Raw genomic sequence first — 18,603 nt, 5'->3', positions numbered from 1 at the left:
CACTCAGCTATTTACAGGACACAGAAACTTTAAGCTTTACTTGCACAGGTTTAACCTTGGGGAAAATCCACAATGCAATTGTGATATTCAGGAAGACCAAACACCACTTAATTTTTTGCTGCAATAGATACAATCACATTAGGGATAGTTTAATGAAAGCTGCTATTCTTGAAGGTACAACTGGCTTTGCAACCTGCACCAACTCATTCACATGCATACAATATTCCATCATCTACTCGCATTCATTTCCCTTAGTAGGGCTCTTGAGAGGACTTACTCCAAGGGGCACAGATGACAATTAGCTCTCCCTTGCTTTCTTTCAACTGTTGGTATATAGCTCTCTTTCAACTTTGTACAGGTACTCCTCACTTTACAACCGAGTTCCATTCCGATAACTACATTGTTAAGTGAATTGGTCGATAAGCAAGGAGCTTGCGCCGGGAATATAGGATCATTGTAAAATTATACAAATTATACAACAAACTTCAAATTTATTCATAAAAAGACTATTATAGTACGCTTTTAGCCTATTATAGTACTATAAGACAATTACAGTAAACGCAAGCCTATTATAGTATGCTTAGTGCGCATGTCACCATTCGCCACTGATCAACACTCAAGCTGAGAAATGGGATTCCCCGAATTGCAGGTCGAAACTCGATTGGTCATAAGTGCGAGTGGTCATTAAGCAGATAGGTCGTAAAGTGAGGAGTACCTGTATTCATTCAGTCTAGCTACAATTTGATCAACAATTTCGGTTATCATTACCAAACTTTTACTAATTTTTTGGGTTCTTCATTTTCAGGATCTCTATTTTCCAGTTCCATATGAATTCCATGTTCTGCCAGTTCTTGAAAATTGTCATTGTTGGTAAGGCTCTCACCAGAAATATAACTTCTCAATATCCTGCTTGTCTATATCTCCTAGTTCTTCTATATCGATTAGGTTGAGTTTGGTCAACCTAACAATACAGCAATAGGCTCTTCTCATTGAGAATTCTTGGATACCTTCAGCCATAACTTCTTCCACACTTCATTCGTGCATTTATCAGTTAATTCTTGCCAAGAGAAGCCAATATTTCCTGTGGTATTCATGATGTTATATTTTTTCCAAAATTGCTCCAAATAAACATAGATTTAAAGAAAGTACACCTTTTTACCACCTTTTGCTGATTGATTTGTATATAATACGATTATTTGCGAACACAAACCAATGAAATGCCATTATAATTTAAATCAGCATATATTTTTAGCTTTTTTTAGGCTGAAGCCCTAAAAAAGCTGGGATGCAAACTGTGTTATATTGAATCAGCATTAAGCGAGGCAGCATTAAGCAGGGTCTTACTGTATTTATTCTATATATATATATATATATAAATGGTTTGCTGTATATGTAGATAATATGACAAATTTAGTCTCTGTAATCCAAATTATTATTGGTAGACCAATCTCACAGCAATCTCATTGGCAAATTGATTTTATTTTGTAAAGACTACATCATATGCATTTCAGGCTGGTCTAATATTTTCCAGCCCCTCTTCAGTGAATTTGCCAATGAGATTGCTGTGAGATTGGTCTACCAATAATAATTTGGATTACAGAGACTAAATTCGTCATATTATGTATTTATTCTGATTTTTACAATACTGTATATAAGAATAAATTATATTAAACTTTATTTTATTAATATTAGTCTATTGTAACTATTATCAATTAATCGGACTTATTATACTGATTTAACTTGAGGATGAAATTAGAAAAATTGAATCAGTCTCTTGGCTCAAAGGAATTTTTCATTTTCTTTTATTTTCAGCTGCACACCTCTATCTATACTGTCCCAATGCTTCCTCCAATGCCAAGAGTGGGTGCAAATAAGTCTATTCTTTTGAACTGAGAAAATGATTCATCTCTCTAATTTCATCCACAAGTTAAATCAGTATAATAAGCCCTATTAATAGATTATAGTCACAATAGACTAACATTACTAAAATAATATTTAAAGGACTAGAAGCATTAATTAATTATATTAAATAAACTTAATATAATTACTTACATGATCACAAAAACGAACAACAGCATATTCTTTTTTGTGATTACAGTTAATTTTCTTCACCTGACCATACTGGCTAAAATGATTTGAAAGAAAATCTTTATTGTTCAATTCTTTGGGAATTCCTTTACAAACAATAGATGTTATTTTCTTAATCTCCTCATGAGATGCAATTCTTCGGTCTTCTGACAAGGAATCAACTTGAACATGTTTCTTCTCATTTTCACTCTGAAATACAACTGAAATATTTTGAACAATAAGTATCTATTTAAATTTTAATAATAACTTATAAAATTAACATATTTTTCATTCTATTCCTGGAACAAGTCATAGTAAACATGTTTTGAATATTCTAATGTTCCAGAGATATCTATATCAATTGTTTTTATAAGTTATCTATATGAACAAACTTACAATATATTAAAATTACCAGAAATTTTGGAAATGTTTTATTAATTAACATTTTTATTGTTATTAGAAAAAACAAATTGTCAATCTAAAAGTTTTAAAGGATTATTTTGGACTGAGAAATAAAAGTAATAAAGTAAATGAGTTTAATAAAATTTTACAATAATGTAGCCTAGAAAGTAAACAATGAGGGGATATTAAACAATTACTTTTACTTAGAAGTGTTAAGAAATCTTATGTACACATATTCAAATAATTTATTGATCATGACTTTTTACCTTAAATCTGATGATTGGTCAAAAATTATCAGATTCAAGATTTTGCAAATGCAATGTTTACTCATCTCTTAAGTACTTTAAGAATATCAAAATATTATCTTATGCTTTAATATATCCTCCAATGAACACGGACTTTAAAATTATATGTGGTGTGTCTAAAAAGTTTGGTGAATGTTAGAATAAAAACAACTATACAGAAGATATAGAAATTACTTTTATTAGCCTTCAAAATACTTTCCATGGAACACAACACATTTTTGACAACATTTGTAAAACTTCTGAAAACAGTTGGAAAAGTCTTGTTTGAGAACCATCTTAAGAACTGTTGTCATACATGCCTGCATTGCAGAGACATCAAGATGAGGGAATATGACAGATGATCCAAAACAGTAACACAATACTGAGCCAGGTACTGGGCACATAAGGATAGCATAATATACTGGTATAATGGCATGGTGGCATGCAGCAAAATCCACTTTCCAGTCTCTTGGAATTCTTGCTGTACAGTACATGCTACAAGTACTACAACAAATGTTTCAGAGCTTCCAGATATAATATGGTAATCATGGTTTGAATGACAATAGCTAATTCCTTACAGATGATTCCATCTTTGTCCAAAAATATTCAACCTGAATGCTGCTCATCTGATTTCTTACTAAATCCATATAATTGATGAATTAGATTGGGCTATATTACTGCTACTATTATTAATTAAATGCTACATAATTTGGCCTACAGGTAAGTGTTAGGTGCTAACTCTCATTAAATTTATTAATTATAATTAAATTAATAATTATTAATTAATTTAAAATGTTCTGAACAAACAGAATTGGCCTGGAAAGGGACTCAAATCCACAACTATCACTTATTGTGTGAATGCCAGTGCCAGTTATACTATCCAGACCTCTATCTGATCTTCATTTCCAGAACTATATTATATAATTATAAATATAAATATTAGTATATAAATTAATATTTATTAATTTAATTATAATTGGAAGTATCAAACACAAATCCGTGTTAATAACAACCACTTGGCTTTTTTCCACCTTTATTTAGTTGATTCTAGTTGATTAATTATAATTATTAAATTTAATAAAATATTGCACCTAAAACCTACCTCTAGGCCAAATTATATAGCATTTAAATATTAATAGTAACAGTAATATAGCCTGATCTAATTTGGCAATTATTTATTTAATATAACTATCAAGCATATGGATTTGTTTGAGACTGCATATTATTCAATATTAAACAACTTACTACATACCAACTATTAAGATCTGATAAAGATGAAGCAGGCAGAAACACTCCCTGGTGTTTATAAAATCCCTGTTATGGATTCTAGGCAACATAATAAATTAATGTATATAGGAGCCACAGGAAGATCTATCAAAGCCAGGTTAGCAGAACACCAAGGAAATATAAGAAAGGAACAACCGTGCACTGTGCTGGCCACCTATGTTTTAGCAGACCCACAAGACGTCAAAGCCAAATGGGACCAGGCAAGTCTACTGCAGGTAGTTCGAGACCGTAAACACCGACACTATGCGGAAGCTTGGCAAATTTGTAAAGCAAACCATAAGGCCTCGCAATCAATTTTCGAGAATCTACAAAAATATTGGCAGCATGGTCCTCTAACCTAATATAAACCGTATTACAGTAGAGCGTCGATAAGTGGAATGTCGGTAAGTGGAATGGCCGGAAAGTGGAACGATTTTCAGTCTGACTGTGTCGTGCTGAATCGAATGTTTTTGATACTAAATTTACTTCTAAAGTATAATTTTCATGTTTTTTATATTCTTTAATATATTTATTTTGTTTGTACAAAATGCAGAAATAATTTTTAATGATACGATAGCCTCGATGATTATTATAAAAATTTTCGTTAGGCTTAAAATCGACGAAAATTCAACAGGAAGCGACACGCAACGGAGAAAAATTCAACAGGAAGCGATACGCAACGGAGAAAAATTTGAACATCGGACAGGTTAATGTATTTTTTCGTACAAAGTCGGAAACTGGAACAAATCATTAACTGGAAGGACCCCAGTCCCCAATTGGTTCCACTTATCAACGCTCTACTGTATTAGAAAGATAATATGCATTATTAAACAATGCATTTATGTGAAAAAGATGATCAAGGGTCATAACTCTGCACGTATTATTTTTTTGGTATTTTAATTTTCTGTAAGTTTATGCTTTGTATAATTCCAGTTGCAAGGTTAAAGATGACTTACATAAGTTGCAATGGAATATATTTCAAAAATTTGAAAAGCCTGTTTGTTTTTTGCATTTGTACTAAGCGTTCGATTTTTACAGTCGTTTTAACCATGTTTTTTATTTTGTTTTGTTTTTCTTTTTCTTGAGAAAAGTCATTTAACATGACCGAAAACATTTGGAAGTAATAAAATTGGGCTGCACATTCACAAGGTGTCGTAGTAAATTGTTTAATATTCAAGCATATGGATGTTTATATTTCTGATTCTTTATCATTGTGAAAGTGTTTAAACCAGTTTTACTCACATTTTCTGCTGACAGCATCATTCCTGTATAGTATACTTTGGTCAACAATTTATGCATCTCTATTGCCGTTTTCCACAATCTGCAGCAGAACTTCATGTTCGTTGTTGTTCCATAGCTCTTTCATGCCATCTCTCACACAGACTGTGCTCAAATGACTGCAATGATAGGCTACTAGAGCCACAATTATTACATGCTAAGAGGGACTTCTAGACATGTGCTTGCATGTCCATGTGCATGCTCCAACTTGTTGCATATGTTGCATTTAAAATATCCTAACATTTACTAATCTTTTTAGACACACCACATAATTTTGTTTTTAACCAGCAAATCCTATCTCCAAACTTTTAATAGTGATATAGTGTATAAATACCACTAAATCAATCTCCCCTCTCCCTCTCAGTTTTTTAGTACAATATTATTTCTTATATACTATTTTCCTTATGCCGTTCTTAGTGTAATTATCAAGTTTCAATAAACTTTATTACTAATTGGAAAAAAAGCATATTCAATAATGGTAAATTATAATAATCAATAACAATATGCCAAAAATATTACACATAATAAAAATATCAAAATTGAAAAATAAAAAACTTACTTCTTTTATGTATTTCTACATTAGTTTTTCTTTCTGATGTTTTAACATCAGCTTTCCTTTCTGGTGATTTGACACCAGCCAATGCTCTATTAAACAATCTTCCACCTTGTTTGGAAGACTCAAATTTGACAGGAAAAATTTTATATTTACTTATTGATCGTTTAATATTCTCCCTTAAATAATCATGTGATTCTTTCACTTCAGGTTTCTCTTCCATTTGCTCTTTTTTACATTGCATCTCTTGTATGGCAGTATTCTTATACTCTCTCACAAAAGAAAAAGTTTCTGGTTTAACAGTACTAATTTCTGTCTTTTGTCCATGGTTTGATGCCAGAACAGATGTGTTTTGTAATTCGGTTTTAGTATCTGTAGCTGTTTCAAAAGCATTCTTATTCAGAGAAAATATATTTGATGTAGTATTAGGTACTGAAAATGATTTAGTTTGCAACTTTAAAGATGGCCATCCAGTATCTTGTGACGTGTTTGATGTATTAAATGCTCCAAACAAAGAACTAGTATTTTTTTTATTTAGTTCGTCAGACTGATTGAATTGCAGCATAACAGAACTAGAAACATTTGACCCTTCTGATGAATTATCCAGAGAATTATCAATCCTATTAAATGTAAATGTTGGCCGAAATGAAAATGTTGGGGTAGTTCTTGACTGAAAACCTATACTATTATTTGAAGTTAACATCTGTAAAAATAAAAAAATACATATATATTTATAAGCATATAATATATTTATATATATATATGCATATATATATATAAAATATATATTTATAAGCATGGATTGTTTTAGTACTATGAGGGCTGTTCGGAAAGTTTGCGGCCTCAAATAGAACAACAAACAAAATTATGTTAAAACTTTTTTATTTTTCAATATAGTCTCTTTTATTAGCAATGCAATTATTCCAGCGATGTTCTAGCTTTTTTATGCCATCACAATAGGTCGATTTGTCAAGGTGTGCAAAATACTCATTCACTTCAGAGATGACTTCGTCATTTGAGTGGAATCTCTTTTCAGCCAAGAATTTTTTTAGGTTTGGAAAAAGGTGGAAGTCACTGGGGGCCAAATCAGGTGAGTATGGTGGATGTGAAACTAATTGGAAGCGAAGTTCGTTTATCTTTTGTTCGGTGATTCTGGCGGAATGTGCAGGTGCACTATCGTGGTGGAACAGAACCTTTTTCTTCTTCAAGTGTGGCCTCTTTTCTTCGATTTCTTTCTTCAGTTTTTCCAAAAGTTTACAGTAATAGACAGCATTGGTGGTCTTTCCTCTTTCTAAATAGTCAATAAAGATGATGCATCTCAAAAAACCAAGGCCATCACTTTCCCCGCTGATGGAACAGTCTTTGCCTTCTTTGGTGGTGGCAAACTGTGGTGTTTCCATTGCTTCGACTCTTCTTTTGTTTCAGGAGTGTAGTAGTGGATCCACGTTTCGTCAGTAGTCACAAACCGACGCAAGAAATCCTGTGGGTTTTTCTGGTAGAAGTCCAAACACTCCTTTGACATCAAAGTGCGAACACGTTTTTGCTTGGCGGTCAGCAGACGCAGCACCCACCTTGCTGAGACCTTCATCATACCCAAATTTTCGGTTAAGATGTGGTGCACTCGGTCGACAGAGATGCCTGTTGTCCTGGTATTTCATGCGTTTTCAAACAGCGATCTGCTAACACCAAATCGTGAACTTTGTCGATATTTTCTTCGGTGACAGCAGTTGATGGCCATCCGCTGCGAGGGTCATCTTCCACACTCTCTCTGCCAGATTTAAAAAGGGCTGTCCATTTTTTCACAGTGGTGTACGAAGGAGCAGACTCTCCCAAAACTTCATCCATGTCAGCTTTGATTTGAGATGGGGTCAACCCTTTTTTCGTCAGGTATTTTATGACAGCACGAGTCTCCGTCTTCTCCATTTTTGACAAAGCACTCGCACACTGACTATCTGCTAAGCTGTCGTGGCAAAACTTTACGACAAATAAAGCAAAAATTGGTATCGTATCTTTAGCAAAGATGGCTGAATTATTCCCGCCAAAAATTAAATTGATTGCAGTGCCACATATAGGCAAGGCCGCAAACTTTCCAAACAGCCCTCGTAGTAATATATAATAAATAAACAAATAAATTATATAATTTGCTCTTCATAGTTCAACAATATGCCTTACTTTTATACACAATGTCAAATTAAATTCATTTATTAAAAAAGTCACTAACAAGGAGAAGATCAGACATTTGAATTTCTGATTTAAATGAATCTTGGTGAGCGTGTAGCCCTAAACACAAGCAGCTCCTCATCCAAATAATAGGTGCCATTTCTCAAGCGTTTCTGAAAAATGGGCTTCTGAAAATTAAGAGTTTAGTTATAAGACTGGATATTTTGTTTCTTCTTGCAACAGAGATAGCAAGTGGATAAGATGCTAGGCATTAAGCTTCCCAGATGTAGGTTTGAACCTTTGCAATTTTAACTTTTCATGTGTAACAAAATTATTATGTTATTTTACCATATTATTAGCATTATTATTACTATTACTCCCCACATTTAAAGCTAGAAATCAACAGATTAAAAAAATGTGACATCATTTCCTGTTTAGTGAAAGTGAAATCTCTAATTTTAATTCTTTTATGTTATTAAATAAACATTTTAATTTTTCATATTTGTTTTAGATATTTTTGCTCATGGTTATATACTATTTACCACAAGTAAATAAGCTTCAGACATTACTACAGGTGGACAAAAAAAGACAAGTCTGATATGAAAATAGGGTAGCATAGTTGCAGCATTTTTTTTAATTGTTAATGTTACAGACAATTTCCTCACGTGCTCATGTTTGTTAAACTTCAAATATAACAATATCACCATATCTGAAAATAAAGTGTCTGTAGATAACAATCTATAGATACTTTATTTTCAAGAGATTCCATTTTGCTAAACAGGAACAATGATGTCACTTTTTTTCATATCTTGTTTTATAAGCTTTAAATGCAAGGAATAATAATGCTAATGATATAGTAAAATAGGCTCAATTACATAGACCCAATGCCAAGCATCTTACCTGCTCGGCTATTGCTGTTACAAGAAGAAACGAACTTCCAAAGTCTTATAAACTAAACTCAATTTTCAGAAATCCTTGAGAAGTGAGTACTATTATTTGGATGAGGAGCTGTTTGTGTTTAGGGCTACATGCTCACCAAGTTTAGTTGAATTGAAGACCCGAATGTCTGGCCTTCTCCTTGTATGCAAAATACCAAGACACTTTACATCAAAATTTTTCAAGATATTTTCCTCTCATCATCAGATGCTAATATAGAATATGAACTTAAGATGATAACCTATATTTAAAAATTTAAATAACTCTTTTTAAATATACTTCATATAATTTCATACAAAAACAACTAATTACAATTGATTCAGAAATACAGGCACAATCTCCAATTTTCAGACAAAATACATTCCTAAAAATGTGTGAAAGTCAAATGTCTAAAAATCAAGCACTAAAGTCACATTTTATAAAGAGAATTCCATTCTTAGACAACTAAAAAAAGTTATGAAATATTTTAATGTGGAAAAGTTATTTAACATTCTGTGCATAGAATATTATTTAAATACAATACATAGAACATTATTTTAAAATGTTAAAAAAAAGATTAACTAAAAAAACAGACAATAAAATTGCATAAACCTTTTAGTTGAACAATATTGACACCAAAACATTTTTAAAGGTCATCCTCAGTGTCCATCTGAAGTGAAGAGAAAATAAAAATAGAACGATTAAAAAAAAACTGCCATTCAAATCTGGACAACTGTGTTACAATTTGGATACCACTTCCAATTTTCAAATCAAGAATATTCCAGGAATATTCCTGATTTGAAAATTGGAAGTGGTATCTGAATGAATACAATGGTCCAGATTTGAATGTTTCCTTTTTATTTTTTCTCTTCAGAAGACCACTAAGATGACCTCTGAAAGGTCACAAGCATTTTGGTGTCAATACTGTTTGACTGAAGTTAAAGATTAGTGCAATGTTATTGTGTTACACCTATATATGCTTATGAAAGTGTGAATTTGGTATATGAAAAATAATTTAAGGATAAACTATTATGTACTAAAGAGCAAGTTGTCTGAATATTGAATGTACAAAAGTCATGAACTGCCTCTACTAATAGTTCTCAGCTCTAGTCAATTTAATTGTTGTAAATTTAAATTTTTTTCAGTGTTATTACAGTTCTCTTTACTCTCAACCTATTTAATAGCATTTAATAGTGAAGGAAAAAAAAACCATATTTAATACAAAGATTTTTATATTTTAAGTATTGATGTCTTGAATAACAGTCTGATCTGATGAAATTATTAATTAATTACATTCAAATCTTTTCTAATTTTACTAGTAAATTATATAAGAAAAAATCATATTCAATTAACTTTTAATAATAATTTATGTATAATTTTCTGTGACATCACATATATCACATAATAAATCTATTTCAATTCATAAATATTAATCAAATAATACATTCCTATGAACTTAAAGAACTTACAATCAAAATACTGTAATATATTTACTTTCTATGCTTTATCATAAAACATTGAAAATAGGATATATATCTATTTTATCATCATTATGGCATTCAAATTAGATGATTCATATTATGAAATATTATTGTCTTAAATCATCAAAAATTAATATTAATAAAATTAGAGTTATACCTACTCTATAAAAAACTAATATAGACCATAATATTTAATCCATAATTTTAAAAACATATATTTATTTGCATGATAAGTAAAAGTTAAGAATAATAAAAAGAAAAGTTTGCAATATAAATTTCCTGTTATTGCAATTGCTAAAATAAATTTGTTTATAATTTTTGTTATAGTTATCTCTTTAAAAAGGAAATTAACATGTAACAATATCATTAAAATTTAAAAAGTTTTGTCCTTTATTTTAAATTTAAAGCATTCCGAAATGTCTATCTCAGTTCAGTTTTGAATCATTTGTCCAATTTTGATTTATTTTGTGGCTTTACCTCCTGATAATAGAGAAGCCTGAAAATCTGAGAAATTAGTATTTTTTTGTTTTGTTTTGTTCCAATAACTCGTTCGAGACTGCATAATATTCAATATAAGCAACTTAATACAACACCTTGTAAACTTGCAGCCCAATTTTTATTAGTTCCAAACGTTTTTGTTCATATTCAATGAACTTTCTCAAGAAAAAGGAAACAAAACAACTAGGGAAGACAAAATCGAACTCTTAGTATAAAAGCAGTAAACGAACAGGCTTTTAGAATTTTTGAAATACGTCATCTATAACCTTGCAACCGTCTAATGCAGATGGTCCGAGACCGTAAACACTGACACTACGCGGAAGCTTGGCAAATTTGTAAAGCAAACCGTAAAGGCCTCGCAATCAATTTTCGAGAATCTACAAAAATATCGGCAGCATGGTCCTCTAGCCTAATATAAACAGTATTACTAGAAAGATAATATGCATTATTAAACAATGTATTTATATGGTATTTTAATTTTCGTCGGTATTTTAATTTTTCTGTAAACTTATGCTTTGCATAAGTCCGGTTGCAAGGTTATAGATGACGTATTTCAAAAATTCTAAAAGCCTGTTCGTTTACCGCTTTTGTACTAAGAGTTCGATTTTGTCTTCTATAGTTGTTTTATTTCCTTTTTCTTGAGAAAGTTCATTGAATATAAACAAAAACGTTTGGAACTAATAAAAATTGGGCTGCAAGTTTACAAGGTGTTATAGTAAGTTGCTTATATTTGTTTCAATAAAGTAGAGTATAACTAAATATATGTTTTGGGTTTAGATTTTGTTTATATTTCCTACAGATGGACCCAAGATGTCCAAAATTATTGAGAAAGTTATTTTTGGTTGATAAAAATTCCACTTAGGTAGCCCCAATGGCATGAAGAACAGTTTTTTAACATGTACCACTTATTCTACATGCTTACCACTTATTCTACGTGCTTCGCACGTAGACATGCACCTCGGTGCTTGCTATTGTTTGCACGTCAGCACCCAAGTGGAGGTAAGCCCCTATACCCCCTAAAACTACATAACATCAAGTACTCCACAAACATTCAAGTGGGCTACTCGAAGCCAGCATAGTCACTAGGCTAAATAATTAAATGCCATAGTCTTGGAAGTACCGCCATTGGAGCTACCTAGGGTGCGTTCTTTTATTCCTATGTGTAACTCCACGCAAGCAACATCCATTTAAAAATTCCTGTGGAACGTTTTCCTAAATTCCATTCAGAGTGCATGCCGCCAAACGGCAAAAGCAGCTGCTTGTAGTAGTAGTTTACGGTGGAAAGCAACATGGTGTACACTATGGCTCAGATAGTTGTTTCAGGGTCCATTATGTGGCATTATGAATGAAAATTTAGAAGTTGTGAAAGCGCAAGTTAGTGTACATGGTGATGTAAGTGTCTTTCTGAATTTTTTTCGAATGGTAGCCGGCATTCTAATTTGTTTTGTGGCTATTTTGAATGCTCTTTCAACAAATAATCCATTTTATGGTTAAATTTTACAATTGAGACCCTTCTTTTGCCTTTAAAAGCTCATTTTAGAATTATAGATTCCTCCATCTCAATACTATCGATAGTGCGGGCGCTGCCATCTTTCTTTCTTTCACCGTTGTTCCTAAATGCCTACAAACAGCAGCGCACTCCCATAGTAGCGGAGATGCAGAGCGACCACTATTAACGAACGTACCCCTAGATGTAACTTCTACCTTTTGGTTTTACAGTTTAATTATTTTAACTCCAACAAAGCAGTATTTTCATATTTTATTTGAACTTCTAATACATTGATGAGCATTTCATGTTTCTGTAGAATAATTTTGCTGTGTGGTAAACTAATAATTTTCAAATAATTATATTAACAATTGATATATATATTAAAAGAATCATTATAAATAAATGTGAAAAATAGAAAAAGAAAAAATTTTTCACTAAATTATAAAGTTTGCTCAAATTAGATTCACTTTAAATACTTTTCAAGTAAATTAACAGCATAAAATATATTAAAGTTTACAATTTAAAACTTATGATGAAAGTTTAACTGAAAAAAAAAATTATTATTTACATCAAATAATCATCAAATACACTAAAAATAAGTAAAGAGAATGTATTTAAATAACTAGTTTTACATAATAACGATAAAACGTGTCAAAGAAGTTATATTAAAATTCGATTTATTAATCACAACGTGAAAATAATGATGTTGTTTACCTTTTTAAAATTTTCATCCGCCATATTTTAATAACCTCGTCCCGGCCCCGATGTTATCAAGTGGGAAAACACACGAGACGAACTGACGTCGAGGATTCTGTCAAAGCGTTCTTTTTGATGATGCCATTGTCAAAAATTATATCTTTTTAATAAACAAGAATGGGTAAGTATAATTATTAAACTTTAACTTTTTTTTTGAATCGTTCGTAACATAATGAATTGACACGATGACAAATACGTAATTACTTTCGCAACGATTACGTTATTTTTACGTCAAAGCTTGACGATCGTTTGGTTTTCAAAGGCATTTCTCTTTCCCGCCACCTGGTAACCTGCTGAGAATGTTTTTCAAATGTAAATTAATCCTTTAGATCAATACGTTTTGTTAATAATGGATTATTTAAAAAATATTATATATATTAATTTCGTAAAAATTAATTTAATTAACATTATGTTATAATTATATTTTTTTGAAAACGCGTTAATAGAACGTCACACTAAAAGTGACAAATGATCTCCATGTTTCCAAACAATAGCGTTGACAGTAGATATCACAGATATCTATTCTTCGTACCGACCAATCGGATACGTTGTTATGAATGTTACGTTGCTAAACGTACCAATTAGCGAACGGATATCATGACGTTGTTGTCATTAGGTTTATCGTAATGCAGTGTTATATTTTATATTTATGACTTTTAATGCATTTATTTATTATAAAATAATATATATTATTTACTCGTTTTACGATTAGATTTGTTATTTTTTTTATGTATAAAAAGAAATATTCATCATGGAAAAATACTTGGATGAAAAAAAAATAAAAAGAGGATGCTGATTGGTTAATAATTTGACATTTCTTTAAATGAAAATGAAAATTATATTCAGTGTTGAATCATAAATTTTTATTGTTTTCAAAATGCAATTAATGATTTATATACCTTAAATTGCATATTATTAATTTACATGTAATTGAAACATTAGATAGATAGATAGATATCTTTATTTGGCGTAGAAGGCTTTCGCCTGTTACAGGGGCGTTTTGTTTCAACGCATATTTATACACATATAATAGCATCTCAATAACATTGATATTTTCTACTTACTAATCTATAGAATTTCATTAGTATTTGTCACAATTATGATTCAGTAAATTGTTTAACTTAATTATATAACATATTAATCATTTATCAAACATCTTTTAACTCTATATATTATTTCTTTACTATACTGCTCCATATCATTTGTATCATCCAAAAACAGTTTAATAGAAAAATCATTTTTATTTACTAACTTTGATAACTGCATTATCCAACTTCGTCTTAAATCCATTTCCCTTGATATGTGGTGTAGTGAAAACAGTAGTTTTGTTGTTATATCTTCTGCCTTAATAATTTTTTGTAGAAACATCAAATATCTTTTTATTGGTATAGTATTTAATCTGAGTCTATTTGTTTCTAATCTTAAGGCGCTGCCCGGAATATTGTATTCTAACTGAAATATCTTGCGAGTAGGTGATTTCTGTATTTTTTCAAATTCATTAAATTTATCCATGTTCCAAATTGGGACTACATACTCCATTGAATTCATCACAATCGAATTAAAAAGTTGAACAAGTGTACCTAAGTTCTTTAGTTTAGCCTTGCAGAATGAACCTATTGACTTACCTATTACAATTTTTGCGTTGTTTAGTGTATTTTTATAATGTTTCTCAAACGAGAGGTTAGGTGTATACATTAATTCTAAGAATTTATTTTCCTTGACTATTTTAACGCCCCACGGGCGATCAAACCTCTTTTTGTGGTGAGCATTACTAATTATTACGCTATTATCTTGCTCTGGATATTTTATTTCCATATCACTAGATTTTAAAATCCAAGTTTCTAGAAATCCAATTATTTTATTTGTGTCTAGGAATTCTCTTATCGTGGTTTTAGATATTTTCCCTCTTAGCCCTTGAGTATTCCAAAAACTCATCATCACATTATTTTTTTCTCTTGTTAAAGTTCCTGCTTTTTTCTCACCCAGTTCACTATCTTTGGCTATCAACTCATCTCCATTCACTTTACTATTATTATTTTCTATATTATTCTCCATTCTCCATTTTTTCTGTGTTATATTTATATTATCTTTTGTTTTTACTAATCTTATATTATATTTGTCTCTAAAAAATGATTCACCTGAATTATTTCTTTAGTATTCAAATCATATGTATACATTGTATTTTCTTTTAAGAAGTAGTCATCTCTTATTTTTATCCTGTTGTCACCCGATTTCTCTAGTTTAATCTGTTTGAGTAATAATTTTTTCCTAATTCTTGATCTCAAACATAAGTCAGTTGAGATTATTAATTTTTTCTTTTCGTCCGTCATTTTAAATCTTGTTGTCCAGAATTTACTAAGAATTAGGTTTCTATCTTTAACCGATTCGGTCATAACCTTAATTACTTGATTATGTTTTCTATTTCCTAGTTGGATGAGACCCTCAATTTCTATCCAGTTAAGTTCTAAGTTTTCTTTTATAAATTTTTTCAACTCTTCTACATATTCCGAGGTTTTGAATGGAAAATTAAATATTATTAGGTTCTTCTTAGTCGCCTCATTTAACATTTTATCAATTTCAAAATCCATCATACCTTTTAGCTTGCTATGCGAATCAGTTCTTTCTTCTAATGTACATATTTTTTTACACATCTCTTTTATCTCTTCCTTGAACTTTATATTTTCTTCGGTCATATTGTTGATTTCGGCTCTCATAGAACGAATCTCGGAGTTCAGACGATCAAATTTGTCTTGGATCAATTCATAGACTGATTTTAATGAATATTTAGGTTCAGTGGTACATGGTACTAGAGGATCTTCTGCCGGTTCAAAAAAGTCTTTGATCGTAGCATACCTCGAAGTGTCAGCAGTATTCTTAAAATGTTCTTCAATCAAGTATTCTTTTCCTGATATTTCGGTCGTCTGATTATCTCCCTCGATATTCATTGTAACCTCTTTACATGGTCTTCCTTGTCCCCTTTTTTGCATAACTTCTTGTCTCGGTAACGGAGGAGACCGAGGGAAAGGACCGGGATTTAACTCTACACCAGCAATCACCAACAAAATAATAATTAATATTCGAGTTAATAACGCATTTAAACTTCTCATTTCTATTCTACACTTCATATTATACTGTAAAACTTTCATATCTAACATCGCCATAGCAGCTCAGCAAAAAAGTCACCAACACCTCCGCAGTCAGATCACACCCCCTTCTAATTGAAACATTAGCATCACTATATTTTAAAAAAAAAAATTCAAAAATAATGATATAATGCTATTTATTTCATTTGTTTTTAAAACAACACCTTTCAGGATATTGAAATAATCAAACTGAAGTATTTGGATTTTGTAACATTCGAATATTTTGTTTTGATTGTTTCAAAACTCTTTAACCCTCAATTCACAAGGCTAGTGTCGAATACGATGCTTCATATTTTACAACAATCTTACTGCACCATTTAATGCTTGCTGAGAAAAATGCTTTTTTCTCAGCAAGTATTAGATAATGAAGTAAGATTGTTGTATCTCTCTGCTGAATGCACTTTTTGGGCTGTATATTTTATTGTTTCATGTTCATAAATACAATATATGCCCTCCTACATTTTTAGTACTTCAAAAGCAATAGTTGACTATATTTTGGTCATTCATCTTATTTTATCATATCCATAGAGATCAGAAATGAAATTCTTAGACATGAAGAGTCTAGTGACAATGGAAAGTGACTGAAACAGATGATGCAATATTATTCAATGATACTTGTGAAGATGATGATGCACCATTACCAAGAAATTTGGTGGAAGATGTTTCTGATTACATAATATTTTTTATAAGAGGAAAAAAAAGAAAAATAATATATTTATATTTCATTGGTTGTACTATTTCTTTGCATCACAGATGGATGTTTTTATATGTGATTATTTTTTGTTTTTAATGTGCTAAAACTATGATGTAAATTATAGTTGTGTATTCTGAAACCGTGTCGTCTTTTATCTGTTTTTATCTTCACAATTAGGTGCATAGATAGACACAGGACATTTCTACATCATCTTTATTCGGAATCTCCCATAGACCAATACATGTTTTGGGCATAAGCCCCTCATCTGTTAGCATGACTTCCAGGATTTCTTGTAGGTGGTGTTGACACATATACAATAAGTAATTTTAAATGGAGTGTATACATGTCAACATCACCTACAAGAAAAACTTTAAGTAGCTATATTGTAGCCCGATATTTAGGCGATCATTTGGTGATTGATTCCGAATAAAGATGATGTAGAAATGCCCTGTGTCTATCTATGCACCTAGTCGTGAAGATAAAAACATGTAAATTATAATAAAATTAATTACACTCCACACCTATGTTCAACTAAGTAAAATAAGAGAATAATACGAAAGAAATGCAAAATTCTTGGTTCCTTTTTTCACTCATTGGGATTTTTTTTATTTGAATCTGAAACCAAATACGAAGTGTCTGTTGTCAGTAAATAATGAACAATAAACAATATTGTGAGTGTGATTGTCATCCTTCGTGGAAAAGTGCTAAGAATCCATAAACTTATTTCAAACAAGCAGCAATGAACTTTAGGCTTGCATTAATTTGTTATAATTAAACAAGAGAGTTTCATATTAATATAGTAAAATTAAACTTTTATGATCATTATTCTACAGATTTTGTATTGTTTAAAAATGTTCATGACAGTGGTCTGTGGGATTCAAAGTTGTGAGTTTAGTGGTCCGTGAGGTCACAGAGGTTGCAGACCACTGGTTTAGGCAAATGACAAGTCCTCAATTACAGCAGACCTTTATTGCAATTATGAAAGAAATAAGTTTTCATTGATTATAAAGTTTTATGAAGTTATAATTGAAGGCTGTAAATTTGCTAAAATAACAAATGTAAACAATTTTATCTAAATCCTTTATCATTTCTGTAAGAATTTTCTGTTCAATATGTCATATAGCAGGCATGGGCAAATGCGGCTCTTTTTGAGTTACATGTGGCTCTTACTGAAAGTGCTATCCTTCCCAGCCTTTCCATACTATCCACCATGACAGTACAGAACTGCGGCTCTTGTGCATTTTGCAAAACTTACGTTTTGACTCCCACTGAACTCTTGATTGCCCACCCCTGTCATATAGTCTGACTCTCTGAATCATCCTTTCAACATAGATACAAATTGAACAGTGGCGTGCCGTGACATTTGATGATAGGGAAGCTGTGTTTCTGTAAGAAGCCGACTTACAGGGGCAATAAATTAATTATGCGTCAGGGCCCATTCGTATTCATTTATTCGATAAGCCAGTAAAAACCGTATACTTCTTTAAATGTATTTTTAATAGATTATCCGACGTACTTAATAAATAAGAAAGTTCAATATAATTACCTCCGTTATTAGATTCAATAAATTCCCTACGCCTTCTAAATGCCAATTCTTGCTTTGAGTAAAAACATATA

At 31.0% G+C, this 18,603-nt stretch overlaps 2 protein-coding genes across 6 annotated transcripts in view; one reads left to right on the top strand and one right to left on the bottom strand.

Annotated features, from left to right (window-relative positions):
- The window catches only part of xmas (RRM_XMAS2 and SAC3_GANP domain-containing protein xmas), a 126,370-nt gene extending 112,741 nt beyond the window's left edge, over positions 1 to 13,629 (bottom strand). Inside the window, exons 1-4 of one of the 2 annotated variants that reach the window (XM_067263492.1) lie at positions 13,354 to 13,629; positions 13,108 to 13,249; positions 5,857 to 6,553; positions 2,053 to 2,288 (exon numbers count right to left, since the gene is read on the bottom strand). In XM_067263492.1, the coding sequence (XP_067119593.1) occupies positions 2,053 to 2,288; positions 5,857 to 6,553; positions 13,108 to 13,131 (957 nt within the window). In that variant the 5' untranslated portion in view covers positions 13,132 to 13,249; positions 13,354 to 13,629. Of the gene's footprint in view, positions 1 to 2,052; positions 2,289 to 5,856; positions 6,554 to 13,107; positions 13,262 to 13,353 lie in introns of those variants that run through there. The other variant, XM_067263493.1, reaches the window with a different exon arrangement.
- The window catches only part of LOC136969366 (uncharacterized), a 27,970-nt gene continuing 22,535 nt past the window's right edge, over positions 13,169 to 18,603 (top strand). For 2 of the 4 annotated variants that reach the window (XM_067263504.1, XM_067263501.1), the window contains exon 1: positions 13,283 to 13,461. Coding sequence is in view for 3 of the 4 variants with exons in the window: in XM_067263501.1 (XP_067119602.1) it covers positions 13,449 to 13,461 (13 nt within the window). In the remaining variant the exon portion in view is untranslated. The other 2 variants (XM_067263502.1, XM_067263503.1) reach the window with 2 other exon arrangements.

Source organism: Centruroides vittatus, unplaced genomic scaffold, assembly GCF_030686945.1.
Source record: "Centruroides vittatus isolate TY-2023 unplaced genomic scaffold, ASM3068694v2 contig_1777, whole genome shotgun sequence".
Taxonomy (NCBI): domain Eukaryota; kingdom Metazoa; phylum Arthropoda; class Arachnida; order Scorpiones; family Buthidae; genus Centruroides; species Centruroides vittatus.
Note: the sequence above shows the minus strand (reverse complement) of the source record. Positions and strands in the feature narration are given on the sequence as shown.